This window comes from Trematomus bernacchii, unplaced genomic scaffold (genome assembly GCF_902827165.1).
Source record: "Trematomus bernacchii unplaced genomic scaffold, fTreBer1.1, whole genome shotgun sequence".
NCBI lineage: Eukaryota > Metazoa > Chordata > Actinopteri > Perciformes > Nototheniidae > Trematomus > Trematomus bernacchii.
This window is the reverse complement of record NW_022987558.1, coordinates 156,369-182,543: the sequence shown is the minus strand read 5'-3', so window position 1 is coordinate 182,543 and position 26,175 is coordinate 156,369. Positions and strand designations below refer to the sequence as shown.

At 39.7% G+C, this 26,175-nt stretch overlaps 3 protein-coding genes across 5 annotated transcripts; all 3 read right to left on the bottom strand.

Moving 5' to 3' along the window:
* Positions 1 to 435: 435 nt before the first annotated feature.
* Positions 436 to 2,014, bottom strand: LOC117477254 (trypsin-1-like). The gene is made up of 6 exons (XM_034123922.1): positions 1,915 to 2,014; positions 1,494 to 1,644; positions 1,114 to 1,364; positions 889 to 1,025; positions 688 to 789; positions 436 to 565 (listed from the first exon to the last, which is right to left on the bottom strand). The coding sequence occupies exons 1-6, from the start codon at positions 1,952 to 1,954 to the stop codon at positions 518 to 520; spliced, it is 729 nt and encodes a 242-aa protein (XP_033979813.1). The 5' UTR covers positions 1,955 to 2,014; the 3' UTR covers positions 436 to 517.
* A 5,499-nt stretch (positions 2,015 to 7,513) lies between these two features.
* LOC117477252 (trypsin-1-like) lies at positions 7,514 to 15,659 on the bottom strand. 3 transcript variants are annotated; one of them, XM_034123920.1, is made up of 6 exons: positions 15,605 to 15,659; positions 15,184 to 15,334; positions 14,804 to 15,054; positions 14,579 to 14,715; positions 14,372 to 14,473; positions 7,514 to 7,576 (listed from the first exon to the last, which is right to left on the bottom strand). In XM_034123920.1, exons 1-6 carry the CDS (start codon positions 15,642 to 15,644, stop codon positions 7,529 to 7,531), a joined length of 729 nt encoding a protein of 242 aa, XP_033979811.1. In that variant the 5' UTR covers positions 15,645 to 15,659; the 3' UTR covers positions 7,514 to 7,528. The 3 variants fall into 3 exon arrangements, with proteins under 3 accessions (XP_033979811.1, XP_033979812.1, XP_033979810.1); XM_034123921.1 differs by lacking the exons at positions 14,372 to 14,473; positions 14,579 to 14,715; positions 14,804 to 15,054; positions 15,184 to 15,334; positions 15,605 to 15,659 and adding exons at positions 7,698 to 7,799; positions 7,899 to 8,035; positions 8,141 to 8,391; positions 8,520 to 8,670; positions 8,938 to 9,004; XM_034123919.1 differs by lacking the exon at positions 7,514 to 7,576 and adding an exon at positions 14,078 to 14,250.
* A 4,515-nt stretch (positions 15,660 to 20,174) lies between these two features.
* On the bottom strand, positions 20,175 to 25,256 carry LOC117477278 (transmembrane protease serine 9-like). Its single transcript, XM_034123949.1, is given in 12 exon segments — positions 20,175 to 20,347; positions 20,469 to 20,570; positions 20,676 to 20,812; positions 20,901 to 21,151; positions 21,281 to 21,431; positions 21,702 to 21,784; positions 22,135 to 22,191; positions 23,979 to 24,025; positions 24,141 to 24,242; positions 24,330 to 24,819; positions 24,915 to 25,065; positions 25,158 to 25,256. Coding segments are annotated over 12 exon segments (1,659 nt in total). The 5' UTR covers positions 25,198 to 25,256; the 3' UTR covers positions 20,175 to 20,299.
* Between the last annotated feature and the right edge of the window lie 919 nt (positions 25,257 to 26,175).

The following is a 26,175-nucleotide window of genomic DNA, read 5'->3' as shown; positions in this document are numbered from 1 at the left end:
GAACAAATAATTTGCTTTATATTGTTTGATTGCCAGATTGCTGAGTACATGATGGTACAAAATTACGTTGTGCTGATTGTTTGATAACTTTGAGCTTACAGAGGTGTTCTTGAACTAGTGTTTAAAGATACAGACCTAATAATAAGGTACATTGGACAACGATGTATTGGTATTTAAAAAAATGCAATTATACTCATTACATGCAAAAGGTTGTGTAGCATATTTTGTTTTTTATTTCAACACTTTGGATGTTTATTTATGTTTAAGTTATTGCCTTTTTTTTACTGTTTCCCAAAAATCCCAGCAAGCAAATCTTTAAACAAGTCATTTTAAAGTATTGTGAAGAAGATATGATGTATAAAAACACAAACAACAAACCGAGGGAAACATCATTTTAAAGTCAAGGTGTAGGACTTTATTGACTCAGATTGCGCATTATTCAATACTCAACAACAACAGTGGAGTTAGAATGATGGAAGAAAGGCAGCAGAGTAATATGGTGATCGCAGAATCAGACTTAATAGTTGGCCATGGTTGTCTCCAGCCAATCGTTGAAGACGCAGACCTGTGAATGGAGACACGAGGAGGTTTGTTAGAAAACTAGCAAATATGATACATTTTTACTGGGCATGCTCATTGTGAAATATAAGTTTCATATTGTCTATTGTAGAAATATTTTTGGTTTACCTTGGCGTAGACACCGGGGTTGTCCTTCTGAGCACATCCGTAGCCCCAGGACACAACACCCTGCAGCTCACCGTTGCACACGACGGGTCCACCAGAGTCTCCCTGAGAGAGAATTCATTTGTGAAGAAATTCCCAAATATTCTGTATTGGCAACTAAGATGCATTGGTATAGGAAAAGGAGAGAGTTGTTTTGTTACACACCTGGCAAGAGTCCTTGCCTCCCTCCAGGTATCCAGCGCAGAACATGGCATCAGTGATCTGACCGGGGTAAGAGTTATCACAGTCCCTGTCGGACAGGATGGGGATGTTCAGGCACTGCAGTTTGTTGCCGTCAGCAGCTGTAATTTTGTAAAACAGGTTTAGAATAGCACAAATGACACAAAAATAAAGCGTAGCTCCAGCTGTTAAAATGCGGGTGTCACTCACAGGAGCTCTGGGTGCTTCCCCAGCCGGAGACGGTGCACATGGTGCCAGCGGGGGCACAGCTTCTGGGCAGAGCCACAGGCTTCACGTACTGGTTGAGGGTGGCGGGCTTGCTCAGCTTGATCAGCATGATGTCATTGTCGATGTTGTAGGAGCTGTAGTTGGGGTGACGGATGACACGGGAGGAGCTGATGAACTGCTCGTTTCCCTCGGTGACCCTGATGTGGTGCTCTCCCATACGAACCTCCACGCGGCTAAATGCAAATGGAAATGACTGGATTAGTAACAAAATACAGACAACTGATCATCAAATATTAATGTGCATACCCCTCAGGTTAGTAAATCAATCATATGACCCTGGAAAACATGAGGAATGTGCTTACGACTTGTAGCAGTGAGCAGCAGACACCACCCAGTTCTCGTTGACCAGGGAGCCTCCACAGAAGTGGTAGCCAGAGTTCAGAGACACCTGATGGGGCATGGAGTAGGGAGTGCACTCCTTCCCTCCGACGATCTTGTCCTCCTCCGTGGCAACTGAGAAAACAAACATCAGCATCAAGTTAGTTGTTTGATACTACTCTTTAAAAAAAGTTACAATAGAACAGATATCTATTTGAATGTAGAACAAGTGCGCATTGTTCATTGGAGAACTTTGGGTGGTTAAAGATCAATCAGATGTTCTCTAATTAAAAACCTTGGCTTTAGGCACATGCTCTGGTTATTCTGCACTAAGTTTTGGGATAAAGGCCCACAGACTGTCAGCAGAAAGGAAGGCAATCGGCTCGATAAGAGCTTCACACTCACAGGCAGCTCCGATGAGCAGAATGAAGACCAGAGACATCATGGTTGCTGTGTGATTCTGTCGATGATAGCCTTCACCTGCAGACCTGGTTTATATCCTCAGTCAGGAGAGCTGCCCTGCTGTCCGGCCTTCCTCATTGGTCAGCAAGGAGCCAATCTCTGTAGCGGGATATTGGAGTTAGGTGATTCATTTCCAGGATTACGTAAAAAATACTTATGATTGTACAAGTAAGGATGGTTTTCTTGTCAGCAAAATTTGGAAAAGTAAAAGGGAAAGTATAGGTTGTATTGGGTCCTTTTATTATTTATTAATTTATGACACAACACGTCAAACATATTTTTTATATGATCTTACATTTTTACACAATGTAATCGTTGGAAGGTTATTTAGTTGTGAGTTCCTAAGAGAACAGCAAGTGTCGAAAATGCAGAAAAAAAGAACAATACTATAACAAAAACATAATCTATTATGTCGTTATTATAAAATACTTAATGACTACATTATTATTACACCTTTTCTAATGGCCACCCATGACATATGTTTAACACTCATAGCCCAACTTATTGTTTTATTCTTGTGAGTGGCTTTTATCTACCACCATGACAGAGAAGGATTACATATTAAACCATCACAGAAAAATATCAAATTTTGAATCCTTTATATTTATCTATCATCTGGAATTTCTCAGAATTATGATTTGGATGCAAAACAAATGATCTAGCTCTAGAATATGATGTATTGCTACTAAGCAGCAAATGGAGTTTGATTTAGCTCCACTTTATCAAACTTATCGTTTATATAAAAACATCAAATATTCAAATTTTTAATTTACATTTCAAGAAATTGTAGTTTTTGTATTACTACCCCAAGCTTCCATAAGTGGGTCAAAAATGACCCGCATGCATTTTCTATGGAATCCTCTGGGAAAACGTTTTTTTTCAAAATGTAAAAAGAATGTCTAAAATTATAAATAGTGAAAAATGTAATATAAAATATTTCTAGTGTGAACCAAAATATAATACTATACAAGTGATAGTACACAAGTGATTTTTCTTAACCAAAATGACAAAAATGGCATGAAAACACATATTATTCTAATACGGGTCCTTTTTTACCCACTTATGGAAGAGTGTAGGGTCCAGTCACTCGTGCATCTAAGGGTTAAAGTTGGCTTGTGTTTCTCTGGTGAGATTGCATAGGTGCACAGGTCCCCTCTATATTTAGATGTATGGACACTGTATCTCACAGCTGTGGGTTTCTCAGCATCTGTTACTTAAAAGCTCAATTCAGATATGATGTGTGGGGCTACCTTGAAAAATCATGATTCAAAGGTTTATTGTCATAACATAAAACTACGGTGTAATTATATAATGTATGAAAAACGTAGAAAAAAAAATATATAAAAAAAACAGGAGACTGGGGGAACTGTAAATTCTCAAATTGCACAACTTAGAACTAACTTGTGAATGCAAAAACAATGCAGATATGATTTTTAAATAATTGTATTCAATAACAGTGTGACGACCCCTGCCTTGTTGTCTCCGGTGGAGTGCATGGCCCTTTTAATGTTTCTCCTCTGCTTGTGACGCCCTGATTGAGGACACCTGACGGCTGGCGGAGGATTAAGAGGCCTGAGCCAGAGTCTCGATCTCTCTCTCCCGCAGAGGACCTGACCTCGGAGCAGCCACGTCGCCTATGTTTTTTTGCTTTGCCTTTTTGTTTGTCTCCGGACACATTAAGTGTTGTTAAATAAATACCTTTTTTACATATTCTTGTCCTTCCCACGCTTTTTGTTATGGCTAAGAGCCAGGCCATGACAACAGCAACCAAAATAAACAGTATGAAGTGATTTGATTTGTAAATATAAATACGGATTTTGACTAAATGTTTTCATAAATATATTTTTCTCCCAGTGAAATTGGCATGGGACTTATTTTTACCCTCTCAAAGAACTGAAATCAAGAACCGAAAAGACACACACACTCAAACGGTCTTGAAGTGCAGACTTCGGGAAATTCATTGATAATTACATTTGGCTTAAAAAAAACACAACAATGTCACAAATGTACTGTTTTTAAATGAAAATGATCACTTGTTGAATAAATATGATGAAGTTGAATTTATATCTTACGCTTTGTATGTGGGTCTTTTTATGATATTCACTATGGCATCTTCCACATTTTATTGAAAATGTATTATGTACTGTTGGATTCACACTAGTCTAGTTCCGGTCTAGATTCGGTCTCGCCCTGCCTTGATCTTGGTCTTGACTTGGTCTCAACCTCTCTTATTTATTTACTTAGAAATTATTTATCTATTTACCTAATATACCATATTCCAATAACTTGCATATAGACTCTTATTGCACTATTTCACTTTTTCAAACTATTTTTCTTTTTGTATTTACTATTTACTATTTACTTGCACTATATTTTTCTGTTTATCTGTGTTATTGTGTTGCACTGTTGGAGAAGCCTGTGACCTAAGATGTCCATCGGATGACCTATGTTCGTATGACAAAATAAAGAACCTTGAACCTTGAAGTCTTGGTCTTGGCCTAGACCTCTTCAGAATCAGAATACATTTATTCGTCCCACAGAGGGGAATGTTACATTTGTTACAGCAGAAAATAGCCAAAGACAGCTTAATGTTAACTAAAGTCTTGGTCATGACTTGGTCTTGGTAAAGGTGGTATTGACTACAACACTAGTGTGATTATTGACATTTAGGTCAGAGTCGATGACTACGTCTTGATTTCTGGCTTTTTCTGTTGTTTTGAACTTTGCCGACTGAAGATCAGTGCTGACTTATATTCATTCCTCCTTGGTTCCAAAAACAATTTTTCTCAGTGTTATCTTTGTTTAATTGAAGAAGTGCTGACACATCCAGTCATTGATATGTTCAATGCACTTACTCAGTGCTTGAATTGGATCATAGTCTCCTGGTTAAATGGTTATGCAAATGTGTGTGTTGTCTGCATAGCTATGGTAACTTGTTTTGTTATTTTTTCATTATCTGAGCCAGTGGCAGCATGTAGATATTAAACAGAATAGGCCCCAGGATGGAGCCTTGAGGAACTCCACATGTCATATTTGTTAACTCGGATGCTTAGTTAACCATAGAAACAAACGTTTTTCCTGTCCTTTTAAGTAGGATTCAAACCAATGTAGAACTCTTGCTGAAAATCCCTACCAGTTTTCCAGCAGGCCTAGTCATAAGGTTATATTGCAGCACTGTTCTGCTGCTTTAAAGGTCTCCCATTAAACTATTTTTAGGCATATATTATAGGTCTCAGATATATAAAAAACATGTCTATGAAGTGTTTTGCTCAAATTACCAAACAGATCACCCATTCTAGTCATGCCTCATACCCCTGTATTTCAGCCCTGTTAGAGAAGTGCTGATTCCGGGTCCGCAGCTTTAAAAAAAAAAAAAAAACTAGAGCCGAGACAATAGGCTTGTTTGAGATGAACTGCGGCTCGCCTCGAAAATTAGACGAGAATACCCGATTGCAGCCGGGGGAGGTCTCAAAAAGCTCGCCTGAAGTCGGACAGCTCGGAGTCGGCTTGACTCTGTTTGCAATGGCGGAAATTGCGTTGGCGTGCCTTTTTAAATGATTTATTCAATAAATAAGGTTAAACCGGTTAAACCAAATTATTACATTACAATAGATTTTATTGTAATGATTTGGTTTAACTTTAATGGTATATGAGAATTGCTAGAAATAACACCTCACTACAAATGAATGACTCAAGTGTCTGTTCATTTTAAAACAAATCAATACAAGGGGGGTTGAATCCTACATGTAAAAGACAGAACCACTTATTACTTTTCAAAACTACTTCTGTTAGTGGTCTTGACCAGTTTGCATTTATAAAGAATGCACAAATGTTTTTAATCGTTAATGTCAGATATGTACTAAGTAAATACATTTGTTCCTGCTCAAGATTGGATTCAACTTTATTGTTATTGCACAGATTACAGGTACTGAGACAACAAAATGCAGTTTAGCTTCTAAGCAGGAGTGCAAAAAGCAGTAAAGTGAAAAGTAATGTACACAATCTACAGAATAAAATATAGAATGAATTGAATGTTGAATAAACAGTGAGGGGTATGAATAAACTAGATATACACAGTAGTCTATGAGCAGTATGAACAGTATTAACAGTGTGTATGAATATGCTAAGCTATATTAAGTATGAAAACGGTAAGCAGTGCAAGTATAGTATACAATATATTGATATTAATTTCATGATGATAAACATTGTGGAACAATGATGAAAAATGTGAATGGAAGTGGCGATTTAAAACTGACACAAAACAACAACAAAAACTTTTGCGGAGCCAATTGGAGAGTTTCATCCCCAGCCCGGGGTAAAAACCACCAATGAGCGCTCAGCTCGATATACCAGCGAGTCGTTTCGCATCAAGCATTTCGCTTCCGCAACTCGTGGAGAGAAACTGCTCTGCCTCGCTCTCAAGGCTGCCGGCGTCTTTGTCCCGCAAGATTTCAACGTCTCATGCAGTCGAGCCTCCAGAGCAAGTCGGACAAAATTACTAACCATCATGCAACGCACTAGCAAGACGGCGGTCGCAATTGCGCAGGTCTGCGTCGGTCTCGCTCATCTCACGAGCCTGAGAGCTCAGGCAGGAGAATTCTGCCCAGATACTCAGCTAAACGCTGCCGTGATTACACGCCATGCTATGTTCCAAACCACATCAAGGATTATTTCTGAAACAGTATGGATGTCAAATGCTTTTTCTCTTGCGGGTTTACTACAAGTTGAGTACCTTTTTATATCCTGATTCTTTACACATACTCTCTCCAGTACAGCGTTAGCTCTGAGTGTTAGCGATGCTTGCTAATGTAAAAACAGACCATATTACTTCCAAAACACGTAGCGCATTGTTTCTGATAGGGCCGTGGGCGTAAAGCCAGCCCACATTTCCGATATTACGTAATATCGGCAACAAATCTGGATCAGCTCTGTTGTACCCCAGTTTTTAGAGATGTGGTTAAGGAGGAAAAGAGAGAGGGTTGTATTTTCGGACACTTTGTCAGACACACCGGGGGACACATATTTATGTATAAAATACGTACAAAACTGCAATTTTCATGAAAGGAGACCATTAAGAGTCAAACAAAAGTGTATTTATGTGCTCATGTAAGTGCAAATAAAGTGATGATTAATAAGAAGTATTTAGATGTCCTCGACGGGGGGGGGGGGGGGGGGGGGGGGGGGGCATTGGGATATTTTTTTTTTTTAAATCCTCTGGAGCAGAGAGAGGAGCTGTGGATTATTGTTATTGATTATCATCAGTGTTTCTTAGGGTCCAAAAAAACCCACTAAACTCAAAACTTAAAATGAAAGCATTTAGTGTATTTAATAAAAGAGCACATGTTCAATGTGAAAAGTGACAGTAGATATAGATTAGTTAAAAAAAAAAAATTATAATTATATGTATAAAAACACAAATAACAAACTGAGGGAAACATGATTTTAAAGTCAAGGTGTAGGACTTTATTGACTCAGATTGCACATTATTCAAAAGTCATCAACAACAGTGGAGTTAGAATGATGGAAGAAAGGCAGCAGAGTAATATGGTGATCACACTTAATAGTTGGCCATGGTGGTCTCCAGCCAATCGTTGAAAAGGCAGACCTGTGAATGGAGACACAATGAGGTTTGTTAGAAAACTAGCAAATATCATTGTTTTTACTGGGCATGCTCATTGTGAAATATAAGTTTCATATCGTCTATTGTAGAACTATTTTGGGTTTACCTTGGCGTAGACACCGGGGTTGTCCTTCTGAGCACATCCGTAGCCCCAGGACACAACACCCTGCAGCTCACCATTGCACACGACGGGTCCACCAGAGTCTCCCTGAGAGAGAATGAATTTGTGAAGAAATTCCCAAATATTCTGTATTGGCTACTAAGATGCATTGGTATAGGAAAAGGAAAGAGTTGTTTTGTTACACACCTGGCAAGAGTCCTTGCCTCCCTCCAGGTATCCAGCGCAGAACATGGCATCAGTGATCTGACCGGGGTAAGAGTTATCACAGTCCCTGTCGGACAGGATGGGGATGTTCAGGCACTGCAGCTTGTTCTTGTCAGCGGCTGTAATGTATCAAACAATGTGGGTGGAAAAGGGTTAGAATAGCACAAATGAAAAAAAAACAACATAGTGTGACTCCTAGCTGTTTAAATGTGGGTGTTACTCACAGGAGCTCTGGGTGGTTCCCCAGCCAGAGACGGTGCACATGGTGCCAGCGGGGGCACAGCTGCTGGGCAGAGCCACGGCCTGAACGTACTGGTTGAGGGTAGCGGGCTTGCTCAGCTTGATCAGCATGATGTCATTGTCGATGTTGTAGGAGCTGTAGTTGGGGTGACGGATGACACGGGAGGAGCTGATGTACTGCTCGTTTCCCTCCTTGACTCTAAGGTTGTGCTCTCCCAAATGAACCTCCACACGGCTAAAAGCAAATGGAAAACGGTGGATTAGTGACAGAATACAGAAAGGTTATCATTAGATATTGTCTGTATATGCCTAATGTTAATAAATCAGTCATATGGCCCTGGAAAACATGAGGAATGTGCTTACGACTTGTAGCAGTGAGCAGCAGACACCACCCAGTTCTCGTTGACCAGGGAGCCTCCACAGAAGTGGTAGCCAGAGTTCAGAGACACCTGATGGGGCATGGAGTAGGGAGTGCACTCCTTCCCCCCGACGATCTTGTCCTCTTCCGTGGCAACTGAGAAAACACACATCAGCATCAACTTAGTTGTTTGATTCAACTCTTTAAAAAAAGTATAAACTACTCTATTTGAATGTAGTACAAGTCTCATTGTTAATTTGAGTACTGAGGTTGGACAAAGATCAATGAGCTGATCTCTACTTAAAAAAAAAACCTTGGCTTTAGGCACATGCTCTGGTTATTCTGCACTAAGTTTTGGGATAATGGCCGACAGACTGTCAGCAGAGAGGAAGGCAATCGGCTCGATAGGAGCTTCACACTCACAGGCAGCTCCGATGAGCAGAATGAAGACCAGAGACATCATGGTTGCTGTGTGATTCTGTCGATGATAGCCTTCACCTGCAGACCTGGTTTATATCCTCAGTCAGGAGAGCTGCCCTGCTGTCCTGCCTTCCTCATTGGTCAGCATGGAGCCAATCTCTGTTGTGGGATGTTGGAGTTAGGTGATTTATTTCCAGAATCACATAAAAAACACTTTTCATCGTAGAAATAAGCATGGTTTTTTCGTCAGCTAAATTTGTAAAAGTGTAAAAGGGAGAGTATGGAGAATATTGTGCCCTTTTCCATAAATGTATTTTTTACTTCATGACAATACATGTCAAAATACGTTTTCTATAATGACTAATATCTGCACTATGCAATTGTTTTAACCTGTTTTTGTTATGGGTGCTTAGACTAAAGCTCAACAATGTAGAACAAAAAAACAATACTATAACAAAAACATAATCTAATGGCGTTATTATAAAAGACTAAATTACTAATGGCCACCCATGACATATGTTCAACATTTATAGCACATCTAATTGTTGTATTCATGTGAGTGGCTTTTAGCTTGACTATCAAGATGACAGAGAAGGGTTCAATATGAAACGATCAGAGTTAAAGTTCAGTGTTTTAATCTTCTTATTTGATCTTTAATCTGGAATTTATCACTAGAATCATGGTTTGGATGCAAAATACATGATCTAGCTCTATAACCTGATTCATTGCTATTGATCAGTATATGGAGTTTGATTTAGCATCACTTTGTCTTATCTTATACAAAAACATAACATATTTAAATGCAAGCCTGCTTTGGAAGCATTTTTACAATGAGTGATTCTGCTACTTATTTTATTTTGCTTAAAAATAACTAACTTTGCAACTAATATAATGTATTATATACCACTTACAGTTAGCATGTGTTTCTCTGGTCAGATTGCATAGGTGCACAGGTCCCCTCTATATTTAGATGTATGGACACTGTATCTCACAGCTGTGGGTTTCTCAGCTTCTGTTACATAAAAACTAAATTATGATGTGTTGGCCTATTTTGAAAAAAGGTAGAGTCCACAATGGGCCTACAAAGCATACAAAGCGCCCAAATGAGGAAGAAAATCAAATATACTTGAACTGATGGTCTCACTTTTATAAGGCAAGGCAAGTTTATTTATATAGCACTTTTTAACACAAGGCAATTCAAAGTGCTTTACAAAAATATTAACAACTTTAAGGGCAATAAGTAATAGTGCAGCGGAAACATACTATAAAATGGCATTTAAAAACAGTCATTAAAAAGCAAAATGAATAAAATAAACATTAAACAAGTTAATATGGAATATTACAGGTATAAAATACATGAACAAAAGTTACAGTGCAGTGTTATGAATAGTTCAATTAAAAGCAGCGGCAAAAAGAAAAATCTTCAGCGTGGATTTAAAAATAGAACAGTTGCTGCGGACCTGCAGGTTTCTGGGAGTCTGTTCCAGATATGAAGCATATTAACTAAACAATGCTCCTCCATGTTTAGTTCTGACTCTGGGAACAGAAAGCAGACCAGTCCCAGAAGACCTGAGAGTTCTGGATGGTTCATCATTTAGCAGTAGATCAGAAATGTATTTTGGCCCTAAACCATTCAGTGCTTCACAAAACAGCAGAAATCAATTATTTGACAGACAGGAAGCCAGTGTAAGGACCTCAGAACTGGAGTGATGTGATCCACTTTCTAAGTGTTAGTGAGGACTCGGGCAGCAGCACTTTGAAGAAGCTGTTTTTCGTTATCTAAGACAGTGGTTCTCAAACTATTTTCAATAATGTACTCCCTTTGAAAAAAGAATTCAGCCAAGTACCCCCTGATCAGCTCAAAAACAATTTGTCAGGGAAGAAATGACTATATAAAGAGGTACAGTATACAGCGCTGCACCATCGGTGTCTGATTTATTAAAACAACAACCTTGTAACTGAGAAACACTTAAATGCTACATTTCAAATGTTTACAATCCATCACTAAATTCATGGCAAACCAATTTCAACATCATGCAATAACACTAAGACGACATTAGTTGCATTGAACTGATCTTTTTAATAAGTTCTACTTACAATTTAGTGAGAAACATGGGCTTGTGCTTCACTGAGGATCTTTGTCATTCTGACAGGGAGGCAAACTGCAGTTATTACACTTCGCGTTTTGAAATATGTGTAACTCTGTTCATATAAAACCCACACTGCTCAAACTTCGTTACTTTTCCTAAAATTGGTATATTTATTTATTTTGGGGCGTGGGGAATGAAGAGAGAAAAATATATGAGCATTTTATGAGCATGGGATTTTGACCCCTCATATGCAAAATGCTGCGCTATACTTTGCGGCCACACGCCGTTGCCAAGCAACGCTTATTGTTTAGGTCCTTTGATAAGCAGGCAGTCATATCATTAGCTAGAACTAGCTAGATCTGATAGATTTGGATATAAACGCGAGTGAAGTATAACCGGACACAAGAGAGAGATCAGAGATCAGATCAGCTGCTGCTGACGGAGAACACGCAGCTCTTCCGGATCACAGCTCCGCCCACTGTGACGGACCGTTGAGCGGAGCAAAATACACTAAGAGTTAGACCTAACACACTTAGCTAGTTTATCTACTCTGGAACTAGCTAAACTAGTTATAAATATATTTATTCTTTACTGTCGGGTCACTCATTACTGGTTCAGCGAGCTGCACGAGACTGACCGGCTGTCAGGATGGAGAGGAAAAAAGAGCACCCCGTTTATTTTTCCCATTTTATTATCCAGAATGACTGTAAACCTTTGAATAAAGTAGTTAATCTACTATTAGTAGTTTGTTTAAATGCATTACTTATGTTTTTTATTTTCATTAACATAAAATAAATCTCACGTACCCCCTGCAGTACTCCAACGTACCCCTAGGGGTCCGCGTACCCCCATTTGAGAACCACTGATCTAAGCCAGTGGTAGCATTTATGGCGCATTTCCACTACACGGCCTCACTCGGCCTCGCTCGGTATGGCTAGGCCTCGTTAGGACTGGCTCACTTTTTGGCGCATTTCCATTACAGTTTAGGAACTGGGGTAGTATCTATAGTAACGCAGTGTAGGCGGAGCCGTGACGTCATCTTCAATGAGAACCCCAGAAAAACAACACAGCCGTTAGCTGTTAGCACTCAGAGCTCACAGCTCCTCATATATGTTCAGAAACTAGACAAAAGTTAAACAAGTACAAACGACAGACTGTCTGTGTCATGGTGAATACAGTTGCTGGTTTATTTATGTCTGTATAGGCCGTTGTTGTGAGTGTGGACGGTCGGAGCATATACTGCGTTAGCTTAGCCAATCTCCATTTAGAAAACACGCATTTTAAAAGGTTTTTCGCCTGCCGTCTGTCTGCAGACTTGTCAAAGCATTAATTTATGGTTTTTACTAACCGGTATCAGTATGTTGTTACTTCGGCATCATTTTGAAACGTGTATTACAATTAAATCACGGTCAAATATGTCCATCTTGTTGTAGTTGTAGCCCTCTTGCTAGCGATTCTCTCTCTAGTTTAGCATACTCAGCCCGACTCAGCCTCGTTGTTCCTGGCCCTAGAACCACGATTTTATGGGGCCAGAAAAATTGTGAATTAGGACCCGCTAGCCGGTACTAGGCCATGTGGAAACGCAACCAAAGACGGGCCGCTGACGTCACAGCTCCCTTAAACGGGGCTCCGCGCTGTAGTGGAAATGCGCCATTAGACGTTAAAGAGCAGCCTGTCCTCCTACAAAGAACGACCATATAGGTCGATTGTTCAGCAGCATATTACGACCCAGAGTCATGTTTTAAAGTGTAGCACCTCTTGTGGTCGTGTAAGAAACAACATGCTCCCGTTGATTGCAAACGCTCCAGAGATTCTTTTATTCACAAATAATCCTCTCTGGAAAATCCTAAATTGTGGAATAGTTTGGCCATTAAAATGCTTTTTGATTAGATTTCTAGCGAGAAGTGGATATTGTACTTTTATAACCTACGTCCAGTGGATGTGTAGGATCTATAGTTTGATAGATATTTGATAGATAGATATTTCCCATAATTAGAAGTTACCAGTATTAAACTGTGTACACCCCTGGAGGTTTAGGGGATGGGAAACACATTGGTGTTATCACATTTAAAACATATAATTAATAAATGGGTGAAAATTGCTTGTGTCCATAATGGGCAGCATTAATATACCCACATGACAGCTAAGGTCAGAAGAACTTTATTTAAGAGCTGGTCTTATGTCTGTGACCCCTCCTGTTGTTAATTGATAAGCCTGAAACATGCACTTGTCAAGGTTCAGAGGCACATTTAGCAAATATGGCAGTAGCCATTGATCATCTTAAGATAAGATAAGATAAGATATACTTTATTGATCCCAAGTTGGGAAATGTTTTTGTTACAGCAGCATGTACTACTTTGTTCTACTCCACTACAGTTCAGTGGTTAACCTGGTATTTTTACTCCACTACATTTATTTTAGTTACTTTGCAGATTCTGATTAAAGATGTGAAATATATACAACCCTTAAAGCAGACTTTAGTTACACCTGAGTCAAATTCAGGGAAGGTGATTGTCAAGTGCCAAAATAAACTATGCAATATATTAGACGTTAAGTACTTTGTCAGACTTAATATTTATCTGTTGATACCCAACGTTTTTTTCTTATTCAAAAGAAGACCTTAACTTAAAGTATTTTTTTAATGTTTAAATAAAGCCTTATTAGTTTGTCTGTTTTGCACATCCTCCTATTAATATCTTTGGACGTCCTGCACTAAACTGTTTTATTGTAGAGATCACTACAGTATATTCTTGATATTTTATATTCTATATTTCTATCATTGACCTTCTACTTTCCCCCTATTTTGTATGTAGGCTACTCTTAATATTTAAATGTTTTCATCAAATATAACATTCAATGTTAACAAAATGTTTTGTTAACATTGCAATGTTTTTTATTTCAATGCTTTGGATGTTTATTAATGTTTAAGTTATTGCCATGTTTTACTGTATCCCAAAAATCCCTTTAAGCAAATCTTTTAAGAAGTAATTTAAAAGTATTGGGAAGAAGATATGATTTATAAAAACACAAACAAAGAATTGAGGTAAACATGATTTAAAAGTCAAGGTGTAGGACTTTATTGACTCAGATTGCACATTATTCCAAACTCAACAACAACAGTGGAGTTAGAATGATGGAAGAAAGGCAGAAGACTAAGATGGTGATCGTAGAATCAGACTTAATAGTTGGCCATTGTTGTCTCCAGCCAATCGTTGAAGAGGCAGACCTGTGAATGGAGACACAATGAGGTTTTTAGAAAACTTGCAAATATGATTAATTTTTACTAGGCATGCTCATTGCGAAATATAAGTTTCATGTCTTCCATTGTAGAAATGTTTTTGGTTTACCTTGGCGTAGACACCGGGGTTGTCCCTCTCAGCACATCCGTAGCCCCAGGACACGACACCCTGCAGCTCACCGTTGCACACGACGGGTCCACCAGAGTCTCCCTGAGAGAGAATTCATTTGTGAAGAAATGTACAAATGTTCTGTATATGCAACTAAGATGCATTGTTATAGGAAAAGGAGTCCTGCAGAGTTGTTTTGTTACACACCTGGCAAGAGTCCTTGCCTCCCTCCAGGTATCCAGCGCAGAACATGGCATCAGTGATCATGCCGGGGTAAGAGTTATCACAGTCCCTGTCGGACAGGATGGGGATGTTCAGGCACTGCAGCTTGTTGCCGTCAGCAGCTGTAATTTTGTAAAACAGGGTTAGAATAGCACAAATGACACAAAAATAAAGCGTAACTCCAGCTGTTAAAATGCGGGTGTTACTCACTGGAGCTCTGGGTGCTTCCCCAGCCGGAGACGGTGCACATGGTGCCAGCGGGGGCACAGCTTCTGGGCAGAGCCACAGGCTTCACGTACTGATTGAGGGTGGGGGGCTTGCTCAGCTTGATCAGCATGATGTCATTGTCGATGTTGGAGGAGCTGTAGTTGGGGTGACGGATGACACGGGAGGAGCTGATGAACTGCTCGTTTCCCTCGGTGACCCTGATGTGGTGCTCTCCCATACGAACCTCCACGCGGCTAAAAGCAAATGGAAATGACTGGATTAGTCACAAAATACAGACAACTGATCATCAAATATTAATGTGCATACCCCTCAGGTTAGTAAATCAATCATATGACCCTGGAAAACATGAGGAATGTGCTTACGACTTGTAGCAGTGAGCAGCAGACACCACCCAGTTCTCGTTGACCAGGGAGCCTCCACAGAAGTGGTAGCCAGAGTTCAGAGACACCTGATGGGGCATGGAGTAGGGAGTGCACTCCTTCCCTCCGACGATCTTGTCCTCCTCCGTGGCAACTGAGAAAACACACATCAGCATCAAGTTAGTTGTTTGATACTACTCTTTAAAAAAACAGACAGACAGACATCTATTTAAATGTAGAACAAGTGCACATTGTTCATTTGAGTACTGAGGTTTGACAAAGATCCAAGAGCTGTTCTCTAATTAAAAAAAATCCTTGGCTTTAGGCACATGCTCTGGTTATTCTGCACTAAATTTTGGGATAATGGCCGACAGACTGTCAGCAGAGAGGAAGGCAATCGGCTCGATAAGAGCTTCCCACTCACAGGCAGCTCCGATGAGCAGAATGAAGACCAGAGACATCATGTTTGCTGTGTGATTCTGTCGATGATAGCCTTCACTTGCAGACCTGGTTTATATCCTCAGTCAGGAGAGCTGCCCTGCTGTCCTGCCTTCCTAATTGGTCAGCATGGAGCCAATCTCTGTTGTGGGATGTTGGAGTTAGGTGATTTATTTCCAGAATCACATCAAAAACACTTTTCATCGTAGAAATAAGCATGTTTTTTTCGTCAGCTAAATTTGTAAAAGTGTAAAAGGGAGAGTATGGAGAATATTGTGCCCTTTTCCATAAATGTATTTTTTACTTCATGACAATACATGTCAAAATACGTTTTCTATAATGACTAATATCTGCACTATGCAATTGTTTTAACCTGTTTTTGTTATGGGTGCTTAGACTAAAGCTCAACAATGTAGAACAAAAAAACAATACTATAATAAAAACATAATCTAATGGCGTTATTATAAAAGACTAAATTACTAATGGCCACCCATGACCAGAGTTGGGTGTAACGCGTTACAAAGTAACGCGTTACTGTAATAATATTACTTTTGTCGGTAACGGAGTAGTGTAAAGCGTTACTTTTATAATTCAGTAATCACACTACAGTTACTAACATTGCCCCGACACGCGTTACTTCGTTACTTTTATAAAATCTGTCATAATCACACTGACAGACAAGAGGGGTTTCCGCCGCAGGTTTATATGTACGTAATCTGCGCGACTTGCACGTCCACATCTCCGCGTGCAGTGCTGCATAAACATGGCTGAGTCAGCGATAACTTTCGAGGGGTGGAGGTATGCCCATTATTTTGAGTTCGTCCGAAGAATAGACAGGAATGTGACAGTGAGGTGCAAACTGTGTCCAGGCCAGAAGCTGTTATACACTGCTGCAAACACCACGTCAAACCTCAACAAACACCTGCAAAGAACACATGCTAAGGTGAAGCTAATAGCTAAGGACCGGACCCCCGAACCCAGAGTGAGGATGTTGTGAGTGCGCCGCCGCAAGAATTTGGAGGACCGGTAACCAAAGCAGAGATGGACAGGCTTGTAGCATCCTTCATAGTAGAGGTAATGTTGCCCATTTGCACAGTGGAATCACCATCGCATCGTTCAGAGATATACTGCGCAAAATACAGATAGCAGGAGACAGAGGACAGCCATGGTCAGAGCTATCTGGATCAGTCTTATGCGACAATGGAAACTGAACTAAAGAGAGCATTTGAAACTTTAGCAGTCTGCGTGATCTGCCTGTAGGGAGGGGCGGGCCAGCCCTGCGAGTAAAGTAACGAGTAAAGTAACGAGTAAAGTAACGAGTAAAGTAACGAGTTACTTTATGTAGAGAGTAACGAAGTAGTGTAATATATTACTTTTTTTTAAAGTAATATGTAATATATTACTTTTTTTTAGTAACGACCCCATCTCTGCCCATGACATATGTTCAACATTTATAGCACATCTAATTGTTGTATTCATGTGAGTGGCTTTTAGCTTGACTATCAAGATGACAGAGAAGGGTTCAATATGAAACGATCAGAGTTAAAGTTCAGTGTTTTAATCTTCTTATTTGATCTTTAATCTGGAATTTATCACTAGAATCATGGTTTGGATGCAAAATACATGATCTAGCTCTATAACCTGATTCATTGCTATTGATCAGTATATGGAGTTTGATTTAGCATCACTTTGTCTTATCTTATACAAAAACATAACATATTTAAATGCAAGCCTGCTTTGGAAGCATTTTTACAATGAGTGATTCTGCTACTTATTTTATTTTGCTTAAAAATAACTAACTTTGCAACTAATATAATGTATTATATACTACTTAAAGTTAGCTTGTGTTTCTCTGGTCAGATTGCATAGGTGCACAGGTCCCCTCTATATTTAGATGTATGGACACTGTATCTCACAGCTGTGGGTTTCTCAGCTTCTGTTACATAAAAACTAAATTATGATGTGTTGGCCTATTTTGAAAAAAGGTAGAGTCCACAATGGGCCTACAAAGCATACAAAGCGCCCAAATGAGGAAGAAAATCAAATATACTTGAACTGATGGTCTCACTTTTATAAGGCAAGGCAAGTTTATTTATATAGCACTTTTTAACACAAGGCAATTCAAAGTGCTTTACAAAAATATTAACAACTTTAAGGGCAATAAGTAATAGTGCAGCGGAAACATACTATAAAATGGCATTTAAAAACAGTCATTAAAAAGCGAAGTGAATAAAATAAACATTAAACAAGTTAATATAGAATATTACAGGTATAAAATACATGAACAAAAGTTACAGTGCAGTGTTATGAATAGTTCAATTAAAAGCAGCGGCAAAAAGAAAAATCTTCAGCGTGGATTTAAAAATAGAACAGTTGCTGCGGACCTGCAGGTTTCTGGGAGTCTGTTCCAGATATGAAGCATATTAACTAAACAATGCTCCTCCATGTTTAGTTCTGACTCTGGGAACAGAAAGCAGACCAGTCCCAGAAGACCTGAGAGTTCTGGATGGTTCATCATTTAGCAGTAGATCAGAAATGTATTTTGGCCCTAAACCATTCAGTGCTTCATAAAACAGCGGCAGTATTTTGAAATCAATTATTTGACAGACAGGAAGCCAGTGCAAAGACCTCAGAACTGGAGTGATGTGATCCACTTTCTAAGTGTTAGTGAGGACTCGGGCAGCAGTACTCTGAAGAAGCTGTTTTTCGTTATCTAAGCCAGTGGTAGCATTTAGACGTTAAAGAGCAGCCTGTCCTCCTACAAAGAACGACCATATAGGTTGATTGTTCAGCAGCATATTACGACCCAGAGTCACGTTTTAAAGTGTAGCACCTCTAGTGGTCGTGTAAGAAACAACATGCTCCCGTTGATTGCAAACGCTCCGGAGATTCTTTTATTCACAAATAACCCTCTCTGGAAAATCCTAAATTGTGCAATAATTTGGCCATTAAAATGCTTTTTGATTAGATTTCTAGCGAGAAGTGTATATTGTACTTTTATAACCTATGTCCAGTGGATGTGTAGGATCTATAGTTTGATAGATATTACGAAGATGATTTGAGGTCTCGCCAGGAGAACGTGTATATGCGGCAGCTTCCATGTAAAGTTAGCGTTAACCCTCACGGGGTGAAAACAAATAGTTTTTTCGGAGTTTAGACACTACAGAGTTTCCGAAGACACTACACTACCCATAATCCCCAGCTATCGTTTGGGACTACATCGTCCGCCTGGCTTTACAAACCCCGTGATTAGTCCTCAAGCTCTGTGATTGGATGTTGGAGTGGCAGTGCGACAAGGTTACGCCGAGCGTCAAACAGCTCTTTGAAATGGAATGGAACCACGGCAGACTATCCAAAACTGGACTCGGACGCGTCCAGCCCAGCCCCCCCCCCCCCAGAACTACACATGCTGGATATTGTGTGTTTCGCAACATGTTCTATGGCACGTCTCTACTGGGAATTGTAATTTTAAAAGACGTTTTCGTATTTCCCATAATTAGAAGTTACCAGTATTAAACTGTGTACACCCCTGGAGGTTTAGGGGATGGGAAACACAGTGGTGTTATCACATTTAAAACATATAATTAATAAATGGGTGAAAATTGCTTGTGTCCATAATGGGCAGCATTAATATACCCACATGACAGCTAAGGTCAGAAGAGCTTTATTTAAGAGCTGGTCTTATGTCTGTGACCCCTCCTGTTGTTAATTGATAAGCCTGAAACATGCACTTGTCAAGGTTCAGAGGCACATTTTGCAAATATGGCAGTAGCCATCGATCATCTTAAGATAAGATAAGATAAGATATACTTTATTGATCCCAAGTTGGGAAATGTTTTTGTTACAGCAGCATGTACTACTTTGTTCTACTCCACTACAGTTCAGTGGTTAACCTGGTATTTTTACTCCACTACATTTATTTTAGTTACTTTGCAGATTCTGATTAAAGATGTGAAATATATACAACCCTTAAAGCAGACTTTAGTTACACCTGAGTCAAATTCAGGGAAGGTGATTGTCAAGTGCCAAAATAAACTATGCAATATATTAGACGTTAAGTACTTTGTCAGACTTAATATTTATCTGTTGATACCCAACGTTTTTTTCTTATTCAAAAGAAGACCTTAACTTAAAGTATTCTTTAATGTTTAAATAAAGCCTTATTAGTTTGTCTGTTTTGCACATCCTCCTATTAATATCTTTGGACGTCCTGCACTAAACTGTTTTATTGTAGAGATCACTACAGTATATTCTTGATATTTTATATTCTATATTTCTATCATTGACCTTCTACTTTCCCCCTATTTTGTATGTAGGCTACTCTTAATATTTAAATGTTTTCATCAAATATAACATTCAATGTTAACAACATGTTTTGTTAACATTGCAACGTTTTTTATTTCAATGCTTTGGATGTTTATTAATGTTTAAGTTATTGCCATGTTTTACTGTATCCCAAAAATCCCTTTAAGCAAATCTTTTAAGAAGTAATTTAAAAGTATTGGGAAGAAGATATGATTTATAAAAACACAAACAAAGAATTGAGGTAAACATGATTTAAAAGTCAAGGTGTAGGACTTTATTGACTCAGATTGCACATTATTCCAAACTCAACAACAACAGTGGAGTTAGAATGATGGAAGAAAGGCAGAAGACTAAGATGGTGATCGTAGAATCAGACTTAATAGTTGGCCATTGTTGTCTCCAGCCAATCGTTGAAGAGGCAGACCTGTGAATGGAGACACAATGAGGTTTTTAGAAAACTTGCAAATATGATTAATTTTTACTAGGCATGCTCATTGCGAAATATAAGTTTCATGTCTTCCATTGTAGAAATGTTTTTGGTTTACCTTGGCGTAGACACCGGGGTTGTCCTTCTGAGCACATCCGTAGCCCCAGGACACAACACCCTGCAGCTCACCGTTGCACACGACGGGTCCACCAGAGTCTCCCTGAGAGAGAATTCATTTGTGAAGAAATGTACAAATGTTCTGTATATGCAACTAAGATGCATTGTTATAGGAAAAGGAGTCCTGCAGAGTTGTTTTGTTACACACCTGGCAAGAGTCCTTGCCTCCCTCCAGGTATCCAGCGCAGAACATGGCATCAGTGATCATGCCGGGGTAAGAGTTATCACAGTCCCTGTCGGACAGGATGGGGATGTTCAGGCACTGCAGCTTGTTGCCGTCAGCAGCTGTAATTTTGTAAAACAGGGTTAGAATAGCACAAATGACACAAAAATAAAGCGTAACTCCAGCTGTTAAAATGCGGGTGTTACTCACTGGAGCTCTGGGTGCTTCCCCAGCCGGAGACGGTGCACATGGTGCCAGCGGGGGCACAGCTTCTGGGCAGAGCCACAGGCTTCACGTACTGGTTGAGGGTGGCGGGCTTGCTCAGCTTGATCAGCATGATGTCATTGTCGATGTTGGAGGAGCTGTAGTTGGGGTGACGGATGACACGGGAGGAGCTGATGAACTGCTCGTTTCCCTCGGTGACCCTGATGTGGTGCTCTCCCATACGAACCTCCACGCGGCTAAAAGCAAATGGAAATGATTGGATTAGTAACAAAATACAGACAACTGATCATCAAATATTAATGTGCGTGCCCCACAGGTTAGTCAATCAATCATATGACCCTGGAAAACATGAGGAATGTGCTTACGACTTGTAGCAGTGAGCAGCAGACACCACCCAGTTCTCGTTGACCAGGGAGCCTCCACAGAAGTGGTAGCCAGAGTTCAGAGACACCTGATGGGGCATGGAGTAGGGAGTGCACTCCTTCCCTCCGACGATCTTGTCCTCCTCCGTGGCAACTGAGAAAACACACATCAGCATCAAGTTAGTTGTTTGATACTACTCTTTAAAAAAACAGACAGACAGACATCTATTTAAATGTAGAACAAGTGCACATTGTTCATTTGAGTACTGAGGTTTGACAAAGATCCAAGAGCTGATCTCTAATTAAAAAAAATCCTTGGCTTTAGGCACATGCTCTGGTTATTCTGCACTAAGTTTTGGGATAATGGCCGACAGACTGTCAGCAGAGAGGAAGGCAATCGGCTCGATAGGAGCTTCACACTCACAGGCAGCTCCGATGAGCAGAATGAAGACCAGAGACATCATGGTTGCTGTGTGATTCTGTCGATGATAGCCTTCACCTGCAGACCTGGTTTATATCCTCAGTCAGGAGAGCTGCCCTGCTGTCCAGCCCCCCTCATTGGTCAGCAAGGAGCCAATCTCTGCTGCAGGAGGTTGGAGTTAGGTGATTCATTTCCAGAATTACAGAAAAAAACTTTTCAATGTATCTATTTCTCAGTAAAATTATGGTTTTCGATGCAAAATAAATGATCTACACGTAGCTCTAGAACATAATGTTTTGCTACTCAGCAGTATATGGAGTTTGATTTAGCACCACTTTGTCTTATTCTTATACAAAAACATCACAGATTTAAATGCAAGCCTGCTTTGTAAACCTTTTTCACAATGAGTGATTCTTACAATATTTCTTATACATACCTCATAAAGTTGGCTTGTGTTTCTCTGGTGAGATTGCGTACACAGGTCCCCTCTATACTTAGATGTATGGACACTGTATCTCACAGCTGTGGGTTTTTCGGCATCTGTTACTTACCTTGAAAACAATTTTTTGCCTTTTTTTCAAATTCAATAAATAGTTAGAAAGCAGTGCTTGAGTAAGAACTAACCCTATTTAGAGTAAAGGTTCTGCAACTTAAATTATATCTCTGTAAAAGTAGAAAAGTATTACCAGAATAATCTACTTAAAATAAGAAAAATAAATCATTCTTTCCATGCAGAACAGCCCATTGCAGAGTTGCATAAATCCCAAAATATACTCTTTTGAGACAAATAATTACTTTATTCTCAATATTAGTTCTTGCAGACTTCATATGAATCATAGCTGACCTTTGCACAACTCCAACCTGAATTTAGTTTATCAGCCAAAATAACTTTCATTGTCGGTCTGCACCTTGAATTTATAATAACACATTATAAGTAGTAAGTCATTCTACTTGTAACAAATGTAACTATTCCTGAAAAAAAAAGTGAAATAGTTTTCTTTTAACTATCGTGGAGTAGAAGTATAAAATGTTACATTTTAGTTAAATAAATGTAAGAAGCTGTAATATCTTGTATTCTATGCATACTAGACCAAGTAACCAAGTACTTAATATCAACTGCACATACTAGTATCATAAGGACAATACAGTATGAACCAAATGCATGAGCACATTACACCTGTACTCGCATCTCTACACTAGGCTACCGATAAAGTTTAGAATCAAATAAAAAATTGTATTGTTTGCCTACAAAGCTCTTAATGGTTTGGCCCCACCTTACCTGGCAGCACTTCTACAATCCTATACATCCTCAAGGTCACTGAGGTCTACTGAGATATTTCTCCTTGTGGTTAGAGGTCGAGGTTGAACTAGCGGGGGGAGAGGGTTTTTGCTGTAGCAGCTCCCAGGCTGTGGTACGATTTGACCCCCAATCAGACCTGCTCCCCCTTTTTTAGATCTCGCTTAACGACAGATGACATACATTAAGGAATGTGATATTTCAATTTATATGCGGTGAAATGTGAGTCCTGCTGAGAGAGAGAATTATTATACTCGCAATGTGAACGGTTGCAATCCTGTTAATAACCCACGGCATGGCATGGCAATAAAGCACGAAAATTGAAAAAATGCAGTCCAATTTGCAACGATAGTGGGTCCGGTAAACTGTACTTAAGCATTTGAGATCTTATCGACAATCTTATCGACAATACCTGCCACAAGTCATCCAGTGGGATGGATTGGACAAGTTGGTGGTCTGGTATTGGCCCTCGTGACGTTTTTTTCACACTCCAGCTTTATAATTCATTCTTGGATATTATTCCAAATTGTTTATTTGTCATATTACTAATGGATCCAGATTATGTTGAGCTGTTGGAATGAATTTGCTTGTTTGGATCACTTAGTTGTGTTCCCCAGCCAGTTGCTGAAGATCTAGATCTAATAATAAGGTACACTGGACAAATATGTATTGTTGTTGATAAAGAAATCAATTTAGGAGAGTTAAACCTTTGTATCTATATATATATATACAAGATAAGAAGTAATTGCCTTGTTTTTACTGTATCCCAAAAATCCCAGTAAACATTATACTACTCTGAAGAAGATATGATGTACAAAAACACAAACAACAAACTGAGGAAAACACGATTTAAAAGTCAAGGTATAGGATTTTATTTACTCAGATTGCACATTATTCAAAACTCAACAACAATGGTGGAGTTATGATGAAAGATGGAATGATGGAAGAAAGGCAGCAGAGTAAAATGGTCGCAGGATCAGACTTAATAGCTGGCCATGGTGGTCTCCAGCCAATTGTTGAAGAGGCAGACCTGTGAATAGAGAAACAATGAGGTTTGTTAGGAAGATTAAACTTTGAATTCCAAAATTAAAATAGAAGTTTATTTTGCAGATAGATTATCTATTGTCGAGATCTTTTGGGTTTACCTTGGCGTAGACACCGGGGTTGTCCCTCTCAGCACATCCGTAGCCCCAGGACACAACACCCTGCAGCTCACCGTTGCACACGACGGGTCCACCAGAGTCTCCCTGAGAGAGAATTCATTTGTGAAGAAATGTAATCATATTCTGGATTTGGTGCACTGGAATATGAAAAGTAGTCTTTTTGTTACACACCTGGCAAGAGTCCTTGCCTCCCTCCAGGTATCCAGCGCAGAACATGGCATCAGTGATCATGCCGGGGTAAGAGTTATCACAGTCCCTGTCGGACAGGATGGGGATGTTCAGGCACTGCAGTTTGTTGCTGTCAGCGGCTGTAACACATCAAACAAAGAGGGTGGAAAAGGGTTAGAATAGCACAAATGAAAACAAAAACATAGCGTAACTCCAGCTGTTAAAATGCAGGTCTTTCTCACTGGAGCTCATGGTGTTGCCCCAGCCGGAGACGGTGCACATGGTGCCAGCGGTGGCACAGCTTCTGGGCAGAGCCACAGGCTTCACGTACTGGTTGAGGGTAGCGGGCTTGCTCAGCTTGATCAGCATGATGTCATTGTCGATGTTGTAGGAGTTGTAGTTGGGGTGACGGATGACACGGGAGGAGCTGATGAACTGCTCGTTTCCCTCGGTGACTCTAAGGTTGTGCTCTCCCAACTGAACCTCCACACGGCTGGAGAGGAAAGAGCGGTTGAGTGGCAATTAAGTTTCATAATGCCTGTTAAAAGCAGTCAAAATCTTGTCTTCGTAATATGAGATGTGACTTACGTCTTGTAGCAGTGAGCGGCAGACACCACCCAGTCCGCGCTGACCAGGGAGCCTCCACAGAAGTGGTAGCCAGAGTTCAGAGACACCTGATGGGCCTGGGAGTAAGGAGTGCACTCCTTCCCTCCGACGATCTTGTCCTCCTCCGTCGCAACTGATAAAACACACAGAAGACTCAATAGTTAGAAAAAAGTGACTTTTATTTTAATTAAATTATTAAAACACAGCAGGAAAATATATGCTTACAGGCAGCTCCGATGAGCAGAACGAATACCAGAGACCTCATGGTTGCTGAGTGATTCTGTCGATGATAGCCTTCACCTGCAGACCTGGTTTATATGCTCATCTTTCCATCCTGTACACGCCCCAAAGGTTGTTTGTGACCAATCAGGACTCTTGGAAAAGTAACTCCAGGTATTGTGGTCGATATACTGCCTGCCAGGAAATTGTATTATTTATTCAACTTTTACATTTGCTGGTGTGCAGATGGTTTGGTTCACAACCACAGTTGTTGGATTTGGCTTTCACAAGAAAACCAAACCACGTGTCTTTAGATAGAATGACCCTAACAAAATGTTGATAAAGTGAAGAGACAAGAGGCAAACACAAAAAAAATAAAATCACTCGATCACAATTACTATCAGAAAATATAATAAAGGAAACTTTACAGTGATAAACTCAAAAACATGCATTTTACTTGCATTATAAAAGATGGTAGGGTCAAAAGTGTTATTTAACAATTAAGATCATTACATGGAAGTATAAAAGACCATTTAATAATGAAGAATTCTGCACAATAACGCAGTCAATTGTGTGTTGAATTCTGTGCAAATCTGCTGCTGGTGAAGCTTGAATCAACCTGAGTTACATTTGGCTGCTTTGATGTAACAGCAGAGCAGCTTCAATTTCACATGATAAATATGCATGAGTGACATGAAGAAGATTAACAGGTGCAGTCTGAAGATTCAAAATCCATGCTGTGTTTGGGAGGATTTGGAAACTAGAGTGTGTTGTTGTTGAATGGTGGCATTTGTGATGCTCAGTTTTAAAGATGTGCTTGAATGGCAGTGTTTCAGTTGTACGTGTCACTGCAGAATATAAGTGTTTGACAGATATTGGCTTATACAGTGGCCGATTCAGGGACCAGGTCAGCTGATACACAAAAGGGATTGGCATTGACTGTTAAATAATGTTCAATAATTCATACAAGAATTTGTTATTTTTCTGCGCTGAACATGAAAAAGTAATAGCTGTAAAACGATTA

What these genes read in the sequence shown, in the direction of transcription:
- LOC117477254 (XM_034123922.1), bottom strand. Translation starts at nt 1,954, where the DNA reads ATGATGTCTCTGGTCTTCATTCTGCTCATCGGAGCTGCCT. An exon ending in TCTGCTCATCGGAGCTGCCT is followed by an intron (nt 1,645 to 1,914) that starts GTGAGTGTGAAG and finishes TTGTTTTCTCAG; the next exon opens with TTGCCACGGAGGAGGACAAG. An exon ending in GAGGCAAGGACTCTTGCCAG is followed by an intron (nt 790 to 888) that starts GTGTGTAACAAA and finishes ATTCTCTCTCAG; the next exon opens with GGAGACTCTGGTGGACCCGT.
- LOC117477252 (XM_034123920.1), bottom strand. Translation starts at nt 15,644, where the DNA reads ATGATGTCTCTGGTCTTCATTCTGCTCATCGGAGCTGCCT. An exon ending in GCTGCTCACTGCTACAAGTC is followed by an intron (nt 15,055 to 15,183) that starts GTAAGCACATTC and finishes ATTTGCTTTTAG; the next exon opens with CCGCGTGGAGGTTCGTATGG. An exon ending in GGGAAGCACCCAGAGCTCCA is followed by an intron (nt 14,716 to 14,803) that starts GTGAGTAACACC and finishes ACAAAATTACAG; the next exon opens with CTGCTGACGGCAACAAGCTG.